Here is an 18,824-nt window from a genome sequence, read left to right on the forward strand (position 1 = left end):
ACAGCCGCCAAAGCTGAGGCTATCAGTGTTTACTGAGTAAAACACACGGCTGATGTACCATACAATAAAGTAATAATGCTATAATTAATGCAGCAAGATCCTTGTTTGCTCATTGTACACAGATCTATTTTGTTGTGTCTTTTATTCTGGTTTTATCCTGTTTATTTTACTTTTTACTTAATTTTTTCCCCTTGTATTTAAGTGTTTATGGAAATTTGTTTCTTTGATGTTAACTAAATTCCCTTGTGCTGCTGTGTCTAATTTCCCCTATGGGAGATCAATAAAGGTACATCTCAGCCACAACTATATTCATAACATCAGGACGTTGGCTCTGTGGGTTGTGCTGCTTTGGTTAGTTAATGCAACAGTACTGTCAAATAGAGTCACACCAGATTCAGACATGACAAATGTTTTTGTTCCCTGTTTAATTTGGTGCCTCACCACTGACCAGCTAAACTGAAAGCATAGACACTCGTGCACCATCTACTGCAGTAATTTCCGAAATGTGATCTGTTTAGATGTATTTATCCACGGTGTCAAACTGATGGACAATACAGGTTATCTGCATCCATGCCCTTCCTTCATATCACTGAAAGTGACAAATGCCATTCTATTCCAGTCACGAAGGAGCTGTTCAATCCTTATCTGACTGCCCACACACCCAGGAAGATTCCCTGGAAAAATCTGTACTCGGCATGATTCTCCACAATGCAGTGGCCCACTCCTCCTGGAGAGATGACGCTGAGATCTGCAGTACTCAAAGCACAGATTAGTCAAACTATCCTTCAGCCGAGTTTTCGTGGACTTCATGTAGCGGGGGAGTCGGCCCAGTGTTGTCGCACCAGAAGGACTGGTGTGGTTTGACTCAGCACGATGGAAAACAACCATTAATGGTTGACATTGTCGAAAGGTCATTGTTATCTCCCACTCCAGCACTCCACAATCACCAAGCTGCAGCTCACTGGTTCTGACCTTTCTCTCATTAAACTGAACCTTTATACTGAAAGGGTGGGAGTAGGTCTCCTAGTTACCATTTTTATGACAAGTGAATGTTAGAGACATTTGCTTCTGTGCCTGGAGCAGGTTTGTTTAGAATGACGCTTGTCGTCAGTCCTCAGTCACTCATACTGTAGTTCCTGCTCAGTGTCATGTGTGACTTTCTTGACCCCTGTGTCTAAACCAGTTATCATGTCTTCACTGTGGACACTTTCTGAAACAAGTAGCAAGATAAGAGGGAGGGTGGGCAAACCTTCCCTGTCTGACTGCCATGAAAAAGGCTTGACATCGTTTGAAATGTCTGATGATATTACTAATTACCATTACTGATACAAAAATTATACAAAAAAACGTGAAACAAGATCTGAATCTGACCAGATGTTCAATGTCAGCTTTTGGCACTTGACTTGTTCTTGATATTTGGTACTACGAACACATCTGGGTCGATATAGATTTGGTACATGGCCCTAGTTTTTCACTGACTCAATTCTTGAAATCTCAAATACGTCAGTGACTGTGCTGCTCCAAGTTTTAGAAAAATCGATCATTTGTCTTATATTTATTCTTTGATAGGAAAATACTGTATATACTATATATGGTTATGCGTATATATGCCCTCTCTTGCTAGCCATTAGATAGAGAGATTGATACCACCCTTATGTCTGTTCTGGAAATATGAAGCGACTGTCAGCAGGCGGTTAGCTTGGCACAAAGACGGGAAACTGTTAGCCTGGCTCTGTAAGAAAGCAGCAAAATCCTCGGCTCTAAAATAAAGCTAAAGCTAACTCATTAACACGTCATATCTCATTTGTTTAATACACACAAAAACTGGTGCAAAAACAAAGCATTGTGGTTTTACAGGATGTTATGTGCCGGAATTATTTCTTGGCCGGGTGCGGTGACTTCCTGAGTTGGGCTAGTTTCCCCTTGCTTCCAGTTTTTATGCGAAGATAATCTAACTAGTAGCTGGCTCCAGCTTCAAGGAGAACTCCAATTTTATAGATCAAAGCCTGTTTTCAGGTGCCAGCACTGAGGGTAATGTAGGGACTGGGTTTTGACTAAGAAGAAGAATGCATAGAATAAGAAGATATCCACTTTCCTACTCCATTGGGATTTTGACAACATTAGAGAGATGAGATGCTAAACCGGTGGAGTAGGTTTCTCTTTTCATGCTGAATCATGAGAGTTGTGTTGATCTTCTCATTAAACTCTTGGGTAAAGAATGTCAAACTACTAAGTTTGTTATGATGTTTTTACATCCATGCTACAAAAACACTGGGTACAAGTATAACATTTTATTTGGTAATTTATGTTTTACTTTGTGTCCTGATGTTTCACTGAAAAACTGGTGGTACATTTCTGCTTCATTTCCCTCAGTGAACCTAACAGCTCTGCATCACCTCTCACAGTGTAATGCCTCTGATGATGAGAGTCTAATCCATTTTGGGTTGGTTGTATTGTCACTGAGGATGTGCACCAGTCAGCTGTCAGTGTGTGGCACAATGGGCCCGTGGCAGCCAGCCATTCAGCGTGCATGTCACATCCTGTTTGACGACTGGTCTCATCCGACCCCCCAGTTTGGCACCAGTGTCGTCCCACTGCCCACAGATAAACAGATGAATTCAGAGCAATGCAGCACCGATACATGCGAAGGAGCAGCATCAAAATTAGGTCTGTTTTAAAAAAAAATAAAAATATTTACATGCAGAAATCAATGAAGGAAAGTTAAGTGGATAAATTATGGCACTAATGTCAGATTTTGCCAAAAGAATTTACGATAATGATATTATTGTGATTTGGGAAATAAAAAATGCTACCGGTCAAATTGATCTTTAACTTTGTTTATTGTGTGTTTTGTCTCTTTTTTGGCAAATGAATTAGACTCAAATATGAGTGTAGGGAGGTGGAGAGAGAGTCACTAACCATAACTGATCAAAATCATACAAAAACAACGATTACAATAATGGATAGTGAAAATGCAACCAGAGGAACTCATAAACAAAAGACCCACACAGCCTCACATCTGCCATCACGATATTATCATACATGTATTATTCACAGGATATCAGTATTTCATTTTTCAAATAATCAATAATACTGGTGTGTCGCGACACCCTCAACAAAGCCAATTAGGTGTTTAAAGTGTCAGCAACAAGATTTGAAGAATATAATTATCAAATCCCAGAAGCCAGAGAGACACAGTGTAACAGATGTTTCCTCTTTTCACTGATCCCCTGAGCTTCTAGTCAGACCTGATTTGAATATTTGGGTTACTGTGCTATACAAACACAACATCAGATAAATTAAGAAATGTCACATGTATTTTTGTGTTGTGATGTGTGATGACCAGCTGTTGATGTATTTATATTTAAGTCTAAACAGCGGGCCAGTTATACTGATGTCTACAAGCTCTGTTTGTCCTGCCTGTTGATATTAACTTTATTGAGGTTTTTTTATTTTTTTTTTTAAGAGTTGTGTTGCAAGACAGTCACGATGAAACAGCCTGTGAGAACAATTTATCATCTCAACTCACTTCCACTTTACACTGTGGAATGTACGAAAGCTTTACTCGACATCAGCAGCGAAGTCTCCCCCTTTTTGTGGTTATGTATCATAATGTCACGTAGTTTGTCCACCAGATTAAAGCAGAAGTGTGCAACATTTTATCTGAAATTCAGTAATTATCTTTATACAGATTCTCAGAGGAAGAGCTATTTATCTCCCCTGAGCTGAATTCTCATGAAGTGAGTCATCTGTGAACAAGGCGGACTGTGTTTTGTTAGAAAATTCACTTACAGCTGGACCATTTTTGACTTAAGTCCATTTAATGACCTGCTGTGGCATGAGGCGATGACTCTATGTTGAAGCTCCTGTCTGTATATGGTTTGGTTCTGCAGGATGTAGGCTATACACAAGATCCCAGTCTTTATGTGTGTAACATTCATGGCTAAGAGGCCACTCATCGCAGCAGAGGCGAGGGTTCTGTCCATGTGTAAATAAACACGCTGTCTGCAGAAAAAGACAGAGTACAGTAGCAGTAGGTAGAGGCTGGCTGTGTCCCGTGTGAGCATGCCTTCTGGTTTGAACTGGGACTGGCTGTGTTGAATGAGCTGTGCCGACTGTTATCAAAGAGCAGAGCTGGAGTAAGTAACGTGTTTTGTGTGTGTAATGAGTTAGTCCTAGTCTAAGTCAAAGTGTTGCATCCTCTCTTAGTGGTGTTTGTGGTGTCTAATGTCTGCAGAAGTGGCTTTTGACATTGTTTTCAAGAAAACCCTGAAATCTCTTTAAAACTGAAACTAGAGAAATCACTTTTCTATGTAACTAGTAACATGTGCTCCCTACTTCCATTTAAATCCTGTTGGTGCTACATTCCAGGAAATTAAAGGGAGGGAGCCACCTTTTCCTTGCTGTCATTTCTTTCAGTCGCAGTTTTCCTCTAAGCCAAAGGCAAACAGACGAACTGTTGATTTAACTGCTACTTCGTGAACCATGACTTGATAAACTTTGTCCCTCCCCTCTCTGAACACTTTATAATCTGCACTGCAAATAAGAAGGAGCGGAGTCATGTTCACAGACACTGAAGAAGAAAGACTGAAGAAAACTGTTTAAAACCAGTTGAGTCCCTGAATCGTTGCAACACAGTTTGAACGCAGGTAGTTAAATAAATGCTCTGTGGCTGCACACAGGCTGACAGGCGCATCTCCATCTTTGCGGCTCGTGTCCACCAATCACTGCTCCCTCAGAGAGACCCACGGACAGCCTGAACACTCCCTCCTCCTTCTGCTCCCCCTCCTCCTCCTCCTCCTCCTCCTCCTTCTGTTCATCTACACATTAAAACATACAAAACGCTCCATACCCGGCTCACTTCCACATCTACAGACTCCACCAGCGGTCCTGCTCCTCTCTCTCCTGTGTGGTTCATCTCCCAAACTGTGAGTTCACCTCTTCCAAACAACATGCATCCTCCTTTATGTGACTTTCTGGGCTTTGATATATCTGTCAGAGCTTTAAAATCGTGCAGGACTTCTTACATCGAGGCTGCACAGTACGTGCTGTTCCTGTTACCTGAGTAGATGTGTTGTTGGGGATTTTGTGGCCAGTCTAGGACACGGTTGTAAAGTTTGAAGTGATTTCATTTCCAGATGTTGAGAGTCTCCGTACATTTCGCTTCTTCTTTTGAGTCGCTGAGCTTCTCCGCAGCCAATGAATGGACGGAAAACAGAACTACACGGCTGGACGTTTAGGTTTATTATAGGAACAAACTGCATTGTTTATTATGTAGGGCTATTGGGGAAATACTCTTCTCCTTTGATAATGAAACGGAGCGTAAAAAACTAGTGTAGTGTAGGAAGTAGTAGTTTGGATGTTATGTAATAATCAAAAAAAAAAAAAGAAAAGAAAAGAAAAGAAAAAAGAGATGGGTCTGCCAAGAGAAATAAATGTAGGCTTAACTTAATATGGAAATAACAGGAATGGATCCTGGATTCTGTTCTGCTTGTTTTTATCTAAGTGTCCAGTCTGATCAGTCAGCAGAAGAAGAATAAGTAGCAGAAGTCCCTTCATTAGAGATGCTCTTCTCAACACACATCTCTACACTGATCCCCATAGACTCGCAGTATTATGTTCAGTATTATGTCACATCACTGTTATTACCAGTCCAGCTGCTTCCAGACATTAATGGCCACAAGTGGTCTTAAGTGGTTTGTCCATGATGCAGCATTTATTGATCGGCCTGTTACAGGAAGTCAACTGTGTATTTCTCTCTGCACTGAAACATGAGCAACATTTAACCCCCAGCTGAAAATACTCCACAGTAATAATAATTATTCCATCAGATGATGGTGATGATTGTTTGTTATATCTCAGCTTGGTGTGTCGGGTATGATCTAACCCTTTAATATATAACTATGAATAATACGTCATGCACAAATAAGCAGGGGTAGGATATAGTTACAGTATGTGGATCAGAGGGTAAAGTATATGGAGTGCAAGCTCTTGTGTGTTACAGTAGTGAGGAAGTGGACATTGTCAGGGTTGTGTGATCACAGTCGACGTCAGCCTCACTGCAGCAATAATCCTGCTGCCATCCCGTCTTGTAATCTGGCTCTTGTGTAATCGGGGAAAACAGTAATCTGTATAATCTGGCATCCTTGGTGGGGTAAAGATTCACTACTCTCATCACTATGTAAAGTTTTTGAAGCAAACTTTGTGTTTCTCCGAATGTGAGGTTTTGTGATGTTAAAGAGTTAAACTGTGCAGCAGTTTGTTTTATTGAAGCAATCTGCTCATAAACTAGTTGTTCAGTAACATCAAGTTTTGTTTTCACTTCATATCAACCATAACAGTGTGTGAGTGAAAGTTGGATCATGCATACTGTGCTTTATTGATACCTAGGTGTGCAGTTATTATCTTGGCACAGGTATAATTTAATGATCAAATACGTACTGATAATGGAACAAAGTCCCTGCTGCAGTCTGCTTTCACTATTAAAAACAGACTTTATTTCAGATGTTGTTCAATTTTCAGGAAATTGAAATCCACAAATCTCCAAACCATTCATGAAAATCAACCCTGTTTTAACTTTTGAGAGGATATAATTATAGGCACAAGAAGTAGAAGAATTTTCCCAATCCATAAAAGTTTAAAACTCCACCAGTTTATGTGAAAACTTAAATATGTCCCCACACCAGCTGTCAGCGGCCTACAATAAGTGTCAGATATAATTATTGTAAAGGAATCACCACAGTGGTTAATGCATGTGAACAATCTACAGATGTGACAGCTGCAGTGGATGAGTAATTGGTAGTTTAAAGAACTAGTTTGTCTGGTTTGGACTATACGCTGAATGCCTATATATGGCACGAGGTAAATATGTTTGCTTCTTGTCAAGATAACACCTATTATTAACCACAGGGTTAGTTCGTCTCAGCTGTTACCCACAACTATATAAAAACAATAGCTGTTACTGGAAAGATGTCACCATGTTGATACGACAAAATAACTTCCTCATATACGTTGCCGCATCTCTCTGGCCTCCTTTGTGTCCTAGGTTTGGGTTAAGCTTTAAAACTTAAAAACCCCTCCCTGTCTCCCGCTGACCCCCTCGTGTTTATAAGCATTTCCATATTTCTTACCTTCCCTCTCACAGCCTGTCATCTCCTCCTCTCTCTCAGAGCCATCATGGTTTCCCATAAAGAGTTTGTGGGTGCGGGGAAGGAGCCGGGGCTGCAGGTGTGGCGTATCGAGAACATGGACCTGAAGCCGGTTCCCAAGTCCCTGCACGGCAGCTTTTACACCGGGGATGCTTACCTGCTGCTCTTCACCACCGCAGCACCTTCGTACAACATTCACATGTGGCTGGGTAAGACATGGACACACACTTCAGTGTCTTGCAGTAACATGGCAGACTGCTCAACACACTCTTAGCAACTTAGGATTCAAAGTATTATTGCTTGCTCTTTATCTGGTGTGGTCTGATTTACCTGATGAAAAGTATGTTTTCATTACTGTTTTCAAAACAGGAACCGGTCTTGCATTTTGTTTTTAACAACACATTTGGGAGCGGAAGCCATTTCACAGCAGGATGTTCCCCAAATACTATTGCTTGTCTTTTTTCCTGTTATTTTGTCATTTTATGGAGGGTTTTATTGCTTTACAATCATCATTTTATGGTTTCACCACTTGTTTTATGTTTCTGAGTAGAGAGGTTTTGGTTTAGTTTATGTTATATGTGAGCTGACCAAAGAAAATCCCTCTTATTTAATTGCTAATGAAATATTGGCTGCTGAAGTGGGTAAAAGTACAGTATTGGGCTCAGCCCCTTACTGAAGTTACAGTTACGAACTAAAGTGAAACAGTTGCTTCCTCCAAAGTTGATACACATACACATACGTGGCACAAGTTTAAACAGTCATGCATTTTGATACTTAGACCCGTACACACACACACTAAGACTAGAGAGTAAGTGAAACTTCCTGAGGTTTTTGAAGTTAAAGCTGATCAGATTATGCATCTGATCTCAGTGCTTAAACATCCTCTGCTGTATGAGTCGGTGAATTCTTTGTTCTCTAAAAGTCATACTAGTTTGTGAAATTCCTCTCCTCATGCGTCCCGCAGGTCAGGCCTCAACAGAGCACGCTGTGACATACAACTTTAACTACGTGAAATCCTAAATGTAACACAAAATCTTTTTCTCATGCTCCGTAAATTTTCAGTTACATAAGAAAAAATCAGAGGCCTGAACTAAACCGCTGCATGACTCACACATAGAATACCTCTGCAGGCCACAAGCAACAGGCACTGGTCCCTGCATGTTTGTGCTGTTCCCTGCCAGTTCTCTTCCTGTGCCAGCACACAGACACACAGGCCTTTTAGTTCCCAGTGCAACCATCTGGAAGATGTTAGACTAGAAATAACATGCGAGCATAATTAATCCCTCTGTCTGGGATTGATGTTAGTCATGTGAAATTATGAAATAGTTTTATCCATGTTGTGTGCCATCCGACAGTAATAGCAGGATACGAAGCGGCTCTGCTGCAGATGTGGTTGATGTGATTCAATGACTCTGGTCTTGACTCAAAGGTCCCTTAAGATCACAGCAGAAACTAAAGTGCTGCAGTTTGCTCTGCTAAGTCAAAGAAATTAATGCATTTGAGAGAAACTTGATCCTCGGGCATCGATGTGAAACACTTAAAGGATTTAATAGAAAACAGCTATTTGAGTACAGATATCTCGTCTCTGCAGGGGACGAGTGTTCACAGGATGAGAGTGGATCAGCGGCCATCTTTGCCACACAGCTGGATGACTTCCTGGGTGGTGGACCAGTGCAGTACAGGGAGGTGCAGAACCATGAATCCAACACCTTTCTGGGGTACTTCAGGTCAGGCATCAAGTATCAGGTGAGTTTCATTGTATAGCAGAGACAGCTTTGCAATAATGGTGTACTTTGGTTACTACTTTGGTTAATGACTAAATAATAATGACATGCGCATCAGCCTCAACTGTGCTTTGTATTAGCTGAAATTAGCATGCTAACCTGCTAAACTAAGATAGTGAGCATACTTAACATTATCGCCACAACATTAGCATGTTAGCATTCATTGTGAGCGTCGCTGCGTCGAGCGTCATCCTTTTAATTGAAGCCGTGCTGTGCCTAATTACAACTATACAGAGCCGCTAGCAGCAGGCTGTAGACTCTTAGTCTGCTTTCTTTTGAAACAGTGTACAGTTTTATGTCTCTGTGCCTCAAACAATTATTCAAATGAAAATGTTTAAGAAGGGAAAATCACTCTTTTAAAGAATAGATTATATAGATAGATCTAGATTAATGACTGCATAGATAAGGAACAACCCATTACTTAAGCAAATATAAAGTTAGCAATGAAAATGTTATATTTCTTACAGCATTAACAGTGATGACTAAAAACAGATGGGACAAGAATCTGTCTCTGAAACTTTCTTTGACCTAAATATATCCGCAGGGTTTAATGATTGTCAGAATCCCGTGAACTTTGCTATGCAGTTAATCTGATGAGTCTGAAGTTCAGAGGAGACACAACATTCCCTTTTTGCTATTTACATCCCAGGGTGTGTCTGGCTTTGACTGACTGAGACTGTAACCAAGTCGACCAGCCTGCGCAAAGGAAGACATTTGAAAAGACAAAAGCTAAGCCACTTTTACCAGGCGTCTGTTTCTCATTTCCATGCATACCATCCAAACCCCCTCCTGGCTCTCGTTGGGTGTAATTAACCCAGACTTGTTTACTACTTTTGCAAAGTTGTAGGGTGGAAACTCTGCTTTGCACATGTGCAGATACACAGTCCACACACACACACACACACACACACACACACACACACACAGGCTCACACAGTGATCTTCAGAGGAACAGTGAGGAACAGAACTAAACCTCATTATCTCTTCATAGTTTTGGTAACTCCGCTTTTGGGGAAAAAGTCCTTCCATTAGAATAAACAGTGCCTGCATTGTTGCCATGGAAAGTTTTACTGCCTCTCTCTTGAGAAAGGCACAAAAACGAGAAGCATGAATGTGGTCTCCATTTTGAGGTCTAGATAGCCACTCCCCAGGATGCTAACAAGACTATGTGGGTAAAAGCTAAAGCTTCAGAGGCCATTATAAGAAATAGGAAGCCCCTGGTTTTTTTTCTCATGACCTTAGAGGGGTTTGTTTGCTTTAGTTTTCTACATGTTGAATACTCAGCAAACATCATCTATCAAACTTTTGTCCAGCACAAAAAGTGTCTGTTGCTCATTTGCAGTATTTAATTTGCATGTCTTGTAAATACCTGTTTTGTTTAATGGCTTCACAAAGGACGGCACATTACGAGACAATCCAGCCTCCCAGGTACATGATCCTCCTTCTGTCCAGAGGCAGGCATCATGTTAGTTTCATTTCATCCATTTGATAAGGTTTATTGGCTGCGTAGCTGTGATTTATTGTAAGCTTATCTCATTATTTGGCAGTAGAATATAGAGCCTTTTGTCCTTTGAGGTTTCACGGTATTGTGTAAAACTCATTTCATCCTCACCATGCAGCAAGCTCTGCATCTCATGAAATCATCTGACTCCATGCATCAAGTTTCAAACCTCTCAGTATTGTATTTGTGACTGTTGAGAACTAAAACTGTGCACATGATGTAGTGACTTTTTCTTCCCTGAACTGTGCTCATGTACACACTTTAAATGAAGCTGGGACTTCAGGAAAGTTTTCATCACCTGAATTATTATTATTTGTTTCAGAAAGGGGGTGTGGCCTCAGGTTTTCAGCATGTGGTGACCAATGACATGAACGTGAAGCGCCTGCTGCACGTCAAGGGTCGGAGGGCCATCAGAGCAACAGAAGTGGACCTGTCCTGGGGCAGCTTCAACAAGGGCGACTGCTTTATTATTGACCTGGGAAAGGTGAGATCTGTTATTTAATGTGTGTTGGTGAGGGTGTGTTTCTGTGTGGGTGACTATTCCGTGTCCCGTACATCGCTAACACTCAACATATGTCAAAGCTCATGTGCTCCAGCATTACTGTTTGTAATTTCACCTCGCGGTTGCACATGTGACGGACAGAGGACAAGTAATGAGTTTCTTCTTAAAAATGCAGAATTTGTTTGGCTGCACTGTAAACTGTGACCGTTGCTATCTAGTTGACAAAATGGCTGCCCTTGAGTATTTGCTGCCCCTGAATTCTGAGAGTTTATGTATTAAACCTTGCTTGCTGTTACCACCATAAACCAGCGTTTGTCACCAAATGATCCTGGACTTAAATCTTTAATATCTCTTTCCTGTCCTTTCCGCTCCTGCAGGACGTCTATCAGTGGTGTGGCAGTGAGTGTAACCGGTTCGAGAGGCTGAAGGCCTCTGAGGTCTCCATCGACATCAGAGATAATGAGAGAAACGGCAGAGCCAAACTGCACATGGTGGAGGAGGGAGAAGAGCCAGCAGCAGTCATAGAGGTGATACGCAATCACGTACACATTCCTCGTTTTCTCTCCGTCTCCGGATGAATATCCACTCGCTGAGGTTTACAGCCTACAGGTGGTCGCTTGTGAGCAGAATCTATAAGTGCATTTAATGGCCAGCGAGTTGGTCAGCGTGGGAATAAGTGGTCACAATGCTGTCCTTTGTAACGTGCTGTGCATGTGCCAACTCTGTGCCAACTAAGGCGGCATTGTAAACACTTTCTTTACAACAAGAGAGGAGGGTGAACTCCAGAGAGGCTTAATGAGGAGAGAGAGGAAGGAAGGGGGCTTTATAGAGTATGTTTTATATTCATCAGCATTAATTTTTAATCTGATAAAAGCTGTAAAATATAGTCTACAAAGCGAACCACCATCGAGACTGCTGGCTGCTTTATCTGTCAATGAAAACACATAATGATAATTTGAAGCATAAGTGATAATTATGGCAAAAAGATGAACACAATAATTAACTCCTCTGGCTGTTGTATAGGCTCTGGGTCCTAAATCCGCCATTGCCCCCAGTACTCCTGATGATGACAAGGTGGACACTTCCAACAGGAAGAAGGGTGCCCTCTACATGGTGAGTAACACAAGTGCTGAATTTGTAATTCATATAAAAGATTGTGCTGCATTCTTGTAGTTCTGGTTTAAATTTGAAGACCAAAACTTTAATAAAAAAGCCAGGACAAAGGTCTCAAGAACTGTAAACATATTGTAAAAATACTGTATTTCAATTATCTGTCAATTTATGATAATATAATTTTCTGGGTAAAAAAATCACAGGATTTATAAGTGCATACAATAAAGAAAACAGCATGTTTTCACACACTGTGAGTCCTTGTATGTAGCTCATTTTACTTCATCTATACCACTACATCCAAAATGCATTTACTGTATAAATGAAATAAAAATGAGTCTTTCAGACCCGAGCTGGTAGCTGATGCTGTTCCTCTGCTTTGTAGATCTCTGATGCATCTGGTTCGATGAAGGTGTCAGCTGTGGCTCCATCCAGTCCCTTCAAACAGGCCATGTTGTCTCCTGAGGAGTGCTACATCCTGGACAACGGGGTGGACAGGAACATCTTTGTATGGAAAGGTGCCGACAACATCAGAGACTACATAACACACCAGAAAATAGTGTTGAACGAACTCAGAACACTAGCTTTTAGTTTTCTCCCCGTGTCCTCACAGCTATTTCTTCTCCACAAATTAATAAGAATTTATGTGGAAAATGTGTGTCCACAAGTAGTTGTGCCTCCAAGCTAAACACATGAAAAACAGCTGTTCTGTCCCTGACTCACTCTGATATTTTAAAATTCTGGCTGCGATACCATCGCAATCACTTATACACAATTTACTTTCAGTAATGTTGAGCTAAAATGAAATCTACAATAATTCTTGTCAAGGTTGAGACCAGGCCGGAAAGTTTTTGAGCCCCCTGGAGGTGTCATATGATATATTCTGTGAAGCATCTGCAGCTAATAATGCCACTATAAACCTGCCCAGACAAACCCCTTTTAATATTTAATATTTATAAGCTAGTTTATGACATAGGTTCTCTCTCAAATCAGATCACATCACGTTTTTGAGAATTATGGCCTTTTCACCATGTCCTCCTCGTTTGGCTTCAACCAGGTCCCAAGGCCAACATGTCAGAGCGTAAAGCAGCCATGTCCGCAGGTCAGCAGTTCATCAAAGACAAGGGATACTCCAACAAGACACAGGTAAAGCTGACATGTACTTAATAACGCTATCAGAAAAAGGTTACAGCAACTTTACACTCAGAGGACGGCAAAAATATTATGGCAAAAAATATCACACATGTAATTCCATGTCACACTTAAAGAAGTTCATCAAGCTAAAATCCCTGTTTCCTTTGTAGATCCAGGTTCTTCCTGCAGGAGCCGAGACCACTCTGTTCAAGCAGTTCTTCAGCGACTGGAGGGACAAGGACGAGACTACAGGCCCCAGCAAAGCCTTCACCATCGGCCGCATAGCCAAAGTGGAACAGGTGCCGTTCGATGCCTCCACCCTGCACTCAAACAAAGTCATGGCAGCTCAGCACGGCATGGTGGATGATGGCAAGGGCAAAGTCCAGGTATGAGTGTGTTAAAAAAAAAAGGGGGGAAACATGGCATGGGAAAAACAGTGTTGTGGTGGTGAGTTGTGTAAAATGGTTGTAGTCTTGCTTTAAGATCTGGCGAGTGGAGAACGGTAAAGATGTGCCTGTGGATCCCTCCTCCTATGGCCACTTCTATGGTGGAGACTGTTACCTCATCCTCTACAGCTACAGACAGGGAGGCCGGGAGCAACACATCATATACACCTGGTGGGTCAAAAGAAATATTTATACAAACATGTTTGTCTAATACAGTATGAGTTACAAGCTGTAGAGGAGTGTGCATGCGAATTACCCCACCACACCTAGTCTGCACCAGTAAATGACCTGCTTCCAGGAAAATCATCCAGTGTGTGTGTGTGTGTGTGTGTGCGTGTTACTGTGTCAGGCAGGGGCTGAAGTGCACACAGGATGAATTGGCAGCCTCAGCATTCCTCACAGTGAAGCTGGATGACTCAATGGGAGGATCTCCAGTTCAGGTTAGCGCTTGACTCCGACACACTGCTCACCTTTTCATTATGTGAAAAAACAAGTCTCTTCAGTCCCTTAATAATCTGCAATATTAAACCAGATCATTTAGTATTTAGAAGTAATTACGTTAAGCTCTCTTCCTAGAGGCTGATATGAATAGACAAAGTCACAGTTGCCTGAGTTCTCTAAATATGTGAAGATTTGGGGAAATTGGGTAAGAAGTTGCAGTTTAAGTGTCAAAATTGAGAACTAGCCTGAATCTTTTGTTATAACATGTAATGTTGTAACCTCACTCTTCTGCTATGAAAAACAAACAACCCTGGACGACCAGCAGAGGGCAGTGTTACTGTAATTTTTGTTGTGATTCAATGCAACTCAAACTGCAGCACTTCCGCACTTACCACATAGCGTCAACATCTTCGTGGCCATATTAGAGTTGACCAACAAATGATCATCGCCCACTGAAGAACTCACAGCTGGATGAGTAACTTAAGGAGGCGCTTATCCACTTTCTCTGTGATGTTAACATCAAAACATGGATAAAACCTGACTCTGAGTCAGTGATAAATGTGAAGCTTATTTTCCACATTTTCCTTTAAAGAACCATACAAGTGGAAAACACACAATACTTAATGAGTAATCATTTGCAAAGCACGCTACTGTGAAAGTTTGATGTTCCTTTTCTTACATATCAGGTAATCCACTGGTTTCTGTTGAATTCTGTATGTTACTGTATGAAAGTCTAGCAGTCTTGAAATTTGACTTAGTTGTGTAATCCATCACAGTGAATATCACATGTGCATTCATTTGGGTCAAAGTTCTCCAAACAAGTCTTGACTCAAACTGCATTAGCATGCAATGATAAAATTACACTGACGAAAAGTAATGCAGATGTGAGGCTGCTAATTGATTTTCAGATCATACAGATCTTAATTGAAACCAAATGGTTTGGTACGGTAGGAATATTGTAAGCTGTGCCGATCATTCAGTAATGGTCTGAAGAAATGTAAGGTATACATAATTTACAGTTAAAGAGCTAGCGCCTCATTTGCTACATCATTTATATTTACGTATTCATGTAAAAATGCCTGTTAACTAGAAGAGTGATAAGAGCCATCAGCCTTCATGGTGAAGTTTCTTAATGGCTTCATCCACAGGTGAGAGTGACTCAGGGTCAGGAGCCTCCGCACCTGATGAGCCTGTTCCAGGGCAAACCCATGATCATCCACAGCGGAGGAACGTCACGCAAAGGTGGACAGTCACAGACCAGCAGCACTCGCCTCTTCCACATCCGACAGAGCTCTTCCCGTGCCACCCGGGCTGTAGAGGTGAGCTGCATGCACACGCGTCCCCGGGAACTTGACATGGTGCAGAGATGTCTGATTTTCACCTCTCACCTTCTGCATGCGTTTCTTCAGGTCGAGGCCACTGCATCCAATCTGAACACCAACGATGCGTTTGTGCTGAAATCCCCGAGCGCCATGTTTGTGTGGCGGGGAGTGGGTGCCAGTGATGAGGAGATGGAGGCTACCAAACATGTGGTGGGCTTCCTGGGTGGCAGTGCCAGCCCTGTGTCAGAGGGCAAAGAGCCAGGTGGGTGTCCTCTGAGGACCGATATGCTATATGTAACACAACAAATTATTTGCTTAGAAAGGTTGTTACTCAATACTTATCCCCCATGAAAAGAAACTGGGAACTATCACTCAGGAGGGATTTCTGTTATTGATCTGCCAAAGGTGAAATTGTTGGTTGTATTGTAGATAATGCTGGTATGATCAGGAGTATGCATCATCAATCTGTGTGAACATTATACTCATTGGCCTAATGGGTTAATGGATGTGCAGTGATTTAAAGTGAGTTAAATGTAAAATAGTTATATTAGGTCACTAGTCTAATTTTGACATAATGTTGAGGGTTAAAAGCAGCTCAACCCTGTTTTATTGTTTGATTGGCACTGATTGTCACAATGAAAATACTGTCTAAAAGTTAAAGTGAACGGCCCTAACTGCTGCACAGCCATGTCATGTTGCTACATGCTGCATCTTGTCACGCACATCTAGCTTTTCAAACCAGTGACAATGACTGGCCTGATAAAATACAACTGGTGCATTCGTGGTCTGGTTTAGATCAGCCTTGAAATGATGATGCATCTTGTTGCTGACTGCCCCAAAGAGGATGTGATTTACTTCCTGTTCAAACAAACAAAGCAGCGAATATGGGACAAACTGCTTGTAACTGATTGCTGTTGTGTTTTCTTTCCTCCCAGCTGATTTCTGGTCTGCTCTTGGCGGCAAGAAGGAATACCAGACCTCCAAGAGTCTGCAGAACATGGTCAAACCTCCACGTCTGTTCGGCTGCTCCAACAAGACTGGAAGACTCATTGTAGGTCACAGAGTGAAATGATGAGAGGATTTGTTTTTCTCATCAGGGCTTACATGTAAAGTAAAAGACGTGGGACATGTTATTATATATATATACAATCAACTGAGTAGTACCAAGTTAATACAGTGCAATCTGAATAGTGACATTCAATACCCACAAACCGACAGACAGCCAGTCTGAGTTTTCTTCTGCACTCTCTCTCAGGTTGAAGAGGTACCAGGAGACTTCACTCAGTCAGATCTTGCCACTGATGACGTCATGATCCTGGATACCTGGGACCAGGTAAGATGAGCTCTGAGTTTTGATTTTTATGACCTGCTCATAAAACTAGTTGTAGACCCTCTGAATGACTGTGAGTATGTCTCTCCTCCCTGTAGATCTTCCTTTGGGTTGGCAACGAGGCCAATGCAGAGGAGAGGAAGGGCGCTCCCAAAATAGGTTGGTTGCACTAAAGGAAGAAATGTGTCATTCAGATTGTACTGCCTTGCTTCAGATTCTTTCTGTCAGAAAACATAACAGATTGATTTGTGTACAACCATGCACACAAAAAAATCAGCTAATGCATGTTTATATTTCCTTCATTCAAATTCTGTTGTCTGCAAAATGATGCTGTCAGATTTTTAAACGTTCTCCCGTTGTCTCATATTCCTGTCTCTCGACCTATCCCTTCTTCTATCTACTTCTTCTCATGCAGCAAAAGACTATGTAGACTCAGACCCGTCTGGTCGCAGTGGACTTCCCATCACCACCATCAAACAGGGAGCAGAGCCTCCAACTTTCACTGGCTGGTTCCAGGCTTGGGATCCCAAGATGTGGGAGACAGATCCATTCGACAGAATCCGTGCTCGTTTCTGAACGCGAAACTCCAGGCTCTTTCCCCCAGTTTGACTTCTTACCTATCCAGCACTTCCTGTTGCCACTTTGTCTATTTTACCTCCAATCCCTAAGTGCCAAAACCAATGTTATCACCGTAATCAGGTTGAATGGCTGCCTCTATGCCTTGGTCTCGGTGCAGTGCACAAGACTCCGTAAACTGGAATGCATCACATCAGGAGACAAATGACTTCCTCTTGTAGCATTGTCTTGAACTGATAGAAGTGGTTTGGTTGTCTGTTGCATCCAAAGCTTGTCACCTTCAGCAAATACCCACTGAGGCTCTCTAACACGAATAGGAAATAGGAAAAGGAAGGCATTTTTGACAGCTGGATATATTATCTGTTTCTCTGCTTTCTTTCATTGCAGTACACTTGTGTTCAGAGGACACCATCATGCTTTCCTTTCTGTCTGTCAAAACAGTCAATCTGTTTTTTTCCATAATGAGCTAGTATGTTTGATAGAAACAGTTAACTGCATTACTACACTGTGTCTACATGTGTTGTGTTTTTTCATTGGAATATGGATGTTGCACACTTATTAGAAGTTGCATGCTGCATTTTAAAAAAAAATCATATTCTGTGCTTGTGAATTTTAAAAGGCGTACAGTGGTATGATCACGTCATTTGTGTCTACTCTTTATTAAATGTCCCTGAAATGCTCTTGTGGATGGCTTTTAAATAAAACTCCCAGGATTTCAAAGCAGTTTTTTTTTCATTTGAACATTTTCAAGGCTGACGAATGAATGAATCAGATTAATCCTAAATATGCACTAAAAACCATTCTGCACTGGCATTTATAATTTGAATCCAACCACCAGAAGGTTTAGCAGCGGAGGGTTTCTCTCCTCTGTCTCTCAGGAGGAGAGAATGGGATCTTGTTGCAGCTTGCAGCATCTGTCTAAGTAGGAAGAAGACATGAAAGCTCAGCTCACAGCTGCGCTGTCCTTCAGGATGTGCCGACACACGTTTTCGCACCAGCATGACAAAAACTGGAAATTCCTATAACGGAGATGTCGAGCATTGTGAAATTTGCAATTTTAATCTATGCATTCATACTGGAAAGTACGACCCATCCTATGAGTGAATGAGGAAACAATTTCACTACATCACACATTTTAATTACTTTCTTTAAGTCATTTCCAAGGCTGTGTTCCTGTAGAAGTGTGCTTGACTTAAACCCTGAACACCATTCTTGAACATTGTTTTGAGTCCACAAGCCACCAAAGGTCCTAATGTAATGAAAAACACTTTAAAGCACCCTGAAGGGACAGATCCTACAAGGTCTTCAGTGAGGAAACTAAACACGCCATTGTGTCTAAAATTTAAGTTTGAACTAAATTAAGGCAGTTATTGGAGTAAGACAACTACATGTGTTTTCTGATTGACCTACAGTTTCTTCAAGATTTTGGGGAAAGGTATGATAAGCAGAACAAGTTATTCCAAGAAAGTTATTCCTTTTGCACACAACTCTGATCAAAGGACTTGCTCAGATGGATGTGATAATTTAGTC

At 41.5% G+C, this 18,824-nt stretch overlaps 1 protein-coding gene across 4 annotated transcripts; it reads left to right on the plus strand.

The window, feature by feature from the left end:
• The first annotated feature begins 4,793 nt into the window (after positions 1 to 4,793).
• scinlb (scinderin like b) lies at positions 4,794 to 18,014 on the plus strand. Of its 4 annotated transcripts, none has more exons than XM_023414770.2 (17): positions 4,794 to 4,928; positions 7,170 to 7,357; positions 8,740 to 8,894; positions 10,756 to 10,917; positions 11,313 to 11,462; positions 11,959 to 12,048; positions 12,431 to 12,563; positions 13,103 to 13,191; positions 13,350 to 13,565; positions 13,651 to 13,796; positions 13,975 to 14,065; positions 15,215 to 15,385; positions 15,476 to 15,650; positions 16,324 to 16,439; positions 16,644 to 16,721; positions 16,817 to 16,877; positions 17,134 to 18,014. In XM_023414770.2, exons 2-17 carry the CDS (start codon positions 7,177 to 7,179, stop codon positions 17,292 to 17,294), a joined length of 2,175 nt encoding a protein of 724 aa, XP_023270538.1. In that variant the 5' UTR covers positions 4,794 to 4,928; positions 7,170 to 7,176; the 3' UTR covers positions 17,295 to 18,014. The 4 variants fall into 4 exon arrangements, with proteins under 4 accessions (XP_023270538.1, XP_023270539.1, XP_087032322.1 ...); XM_023414771.2 differs by having other exon boundaries at positions 13,663 to 13,796; XM_087176196.1 differs by having other exon boundaries at positions 13,663 to 13,796; positions 15,215 to 15,650.
• Positions 18,015 to 18,824: the final 810 nt, after the last annotated feature.

The sequence above is a fragment of the Seriola lalandi genome, unplaced genomic scaffold (genome assembly GCF_002814215.2).
Source record: "Seriola lalandi dorsalis isolate HSWRI2012SDOR001 ecotype SW California unplaced genomic scaffold, Sedor1 jcf7180002054542, whole genome shotgun sequence".
Classification (NCBI taxonomy): Eukaryota; Metazoa; Chordata; class Actinopteri; order Carangiformes; family Carangidae; genus Seriola; species Seriola lalandi.

Bases quoted from the DNA above. Each gene is read 5' to 3' on its own strand.
- scinlb (XM_087176196.1), top strand. From the start codon at position 7,177: ATGGTTTCCCATAAAGAGTTTGTGGGTGCGGGGAAGGAGCCGGGGCTG. The intron at 12,049-12,430 runs GTGAGTAACACA...TCTGCTTTGTAG, and splicing joins AGAAGGGTGCCCTCTACATG to ATCTCTGATGCATCTGGTTC. The intron at 13,192-13,349 runs GTAAAGCTGACA...TTTCCTTTGTAG, and splicing joins GATACTCCAACAAGACACAG to ATCCAGGTTCTTCCTGCAGG.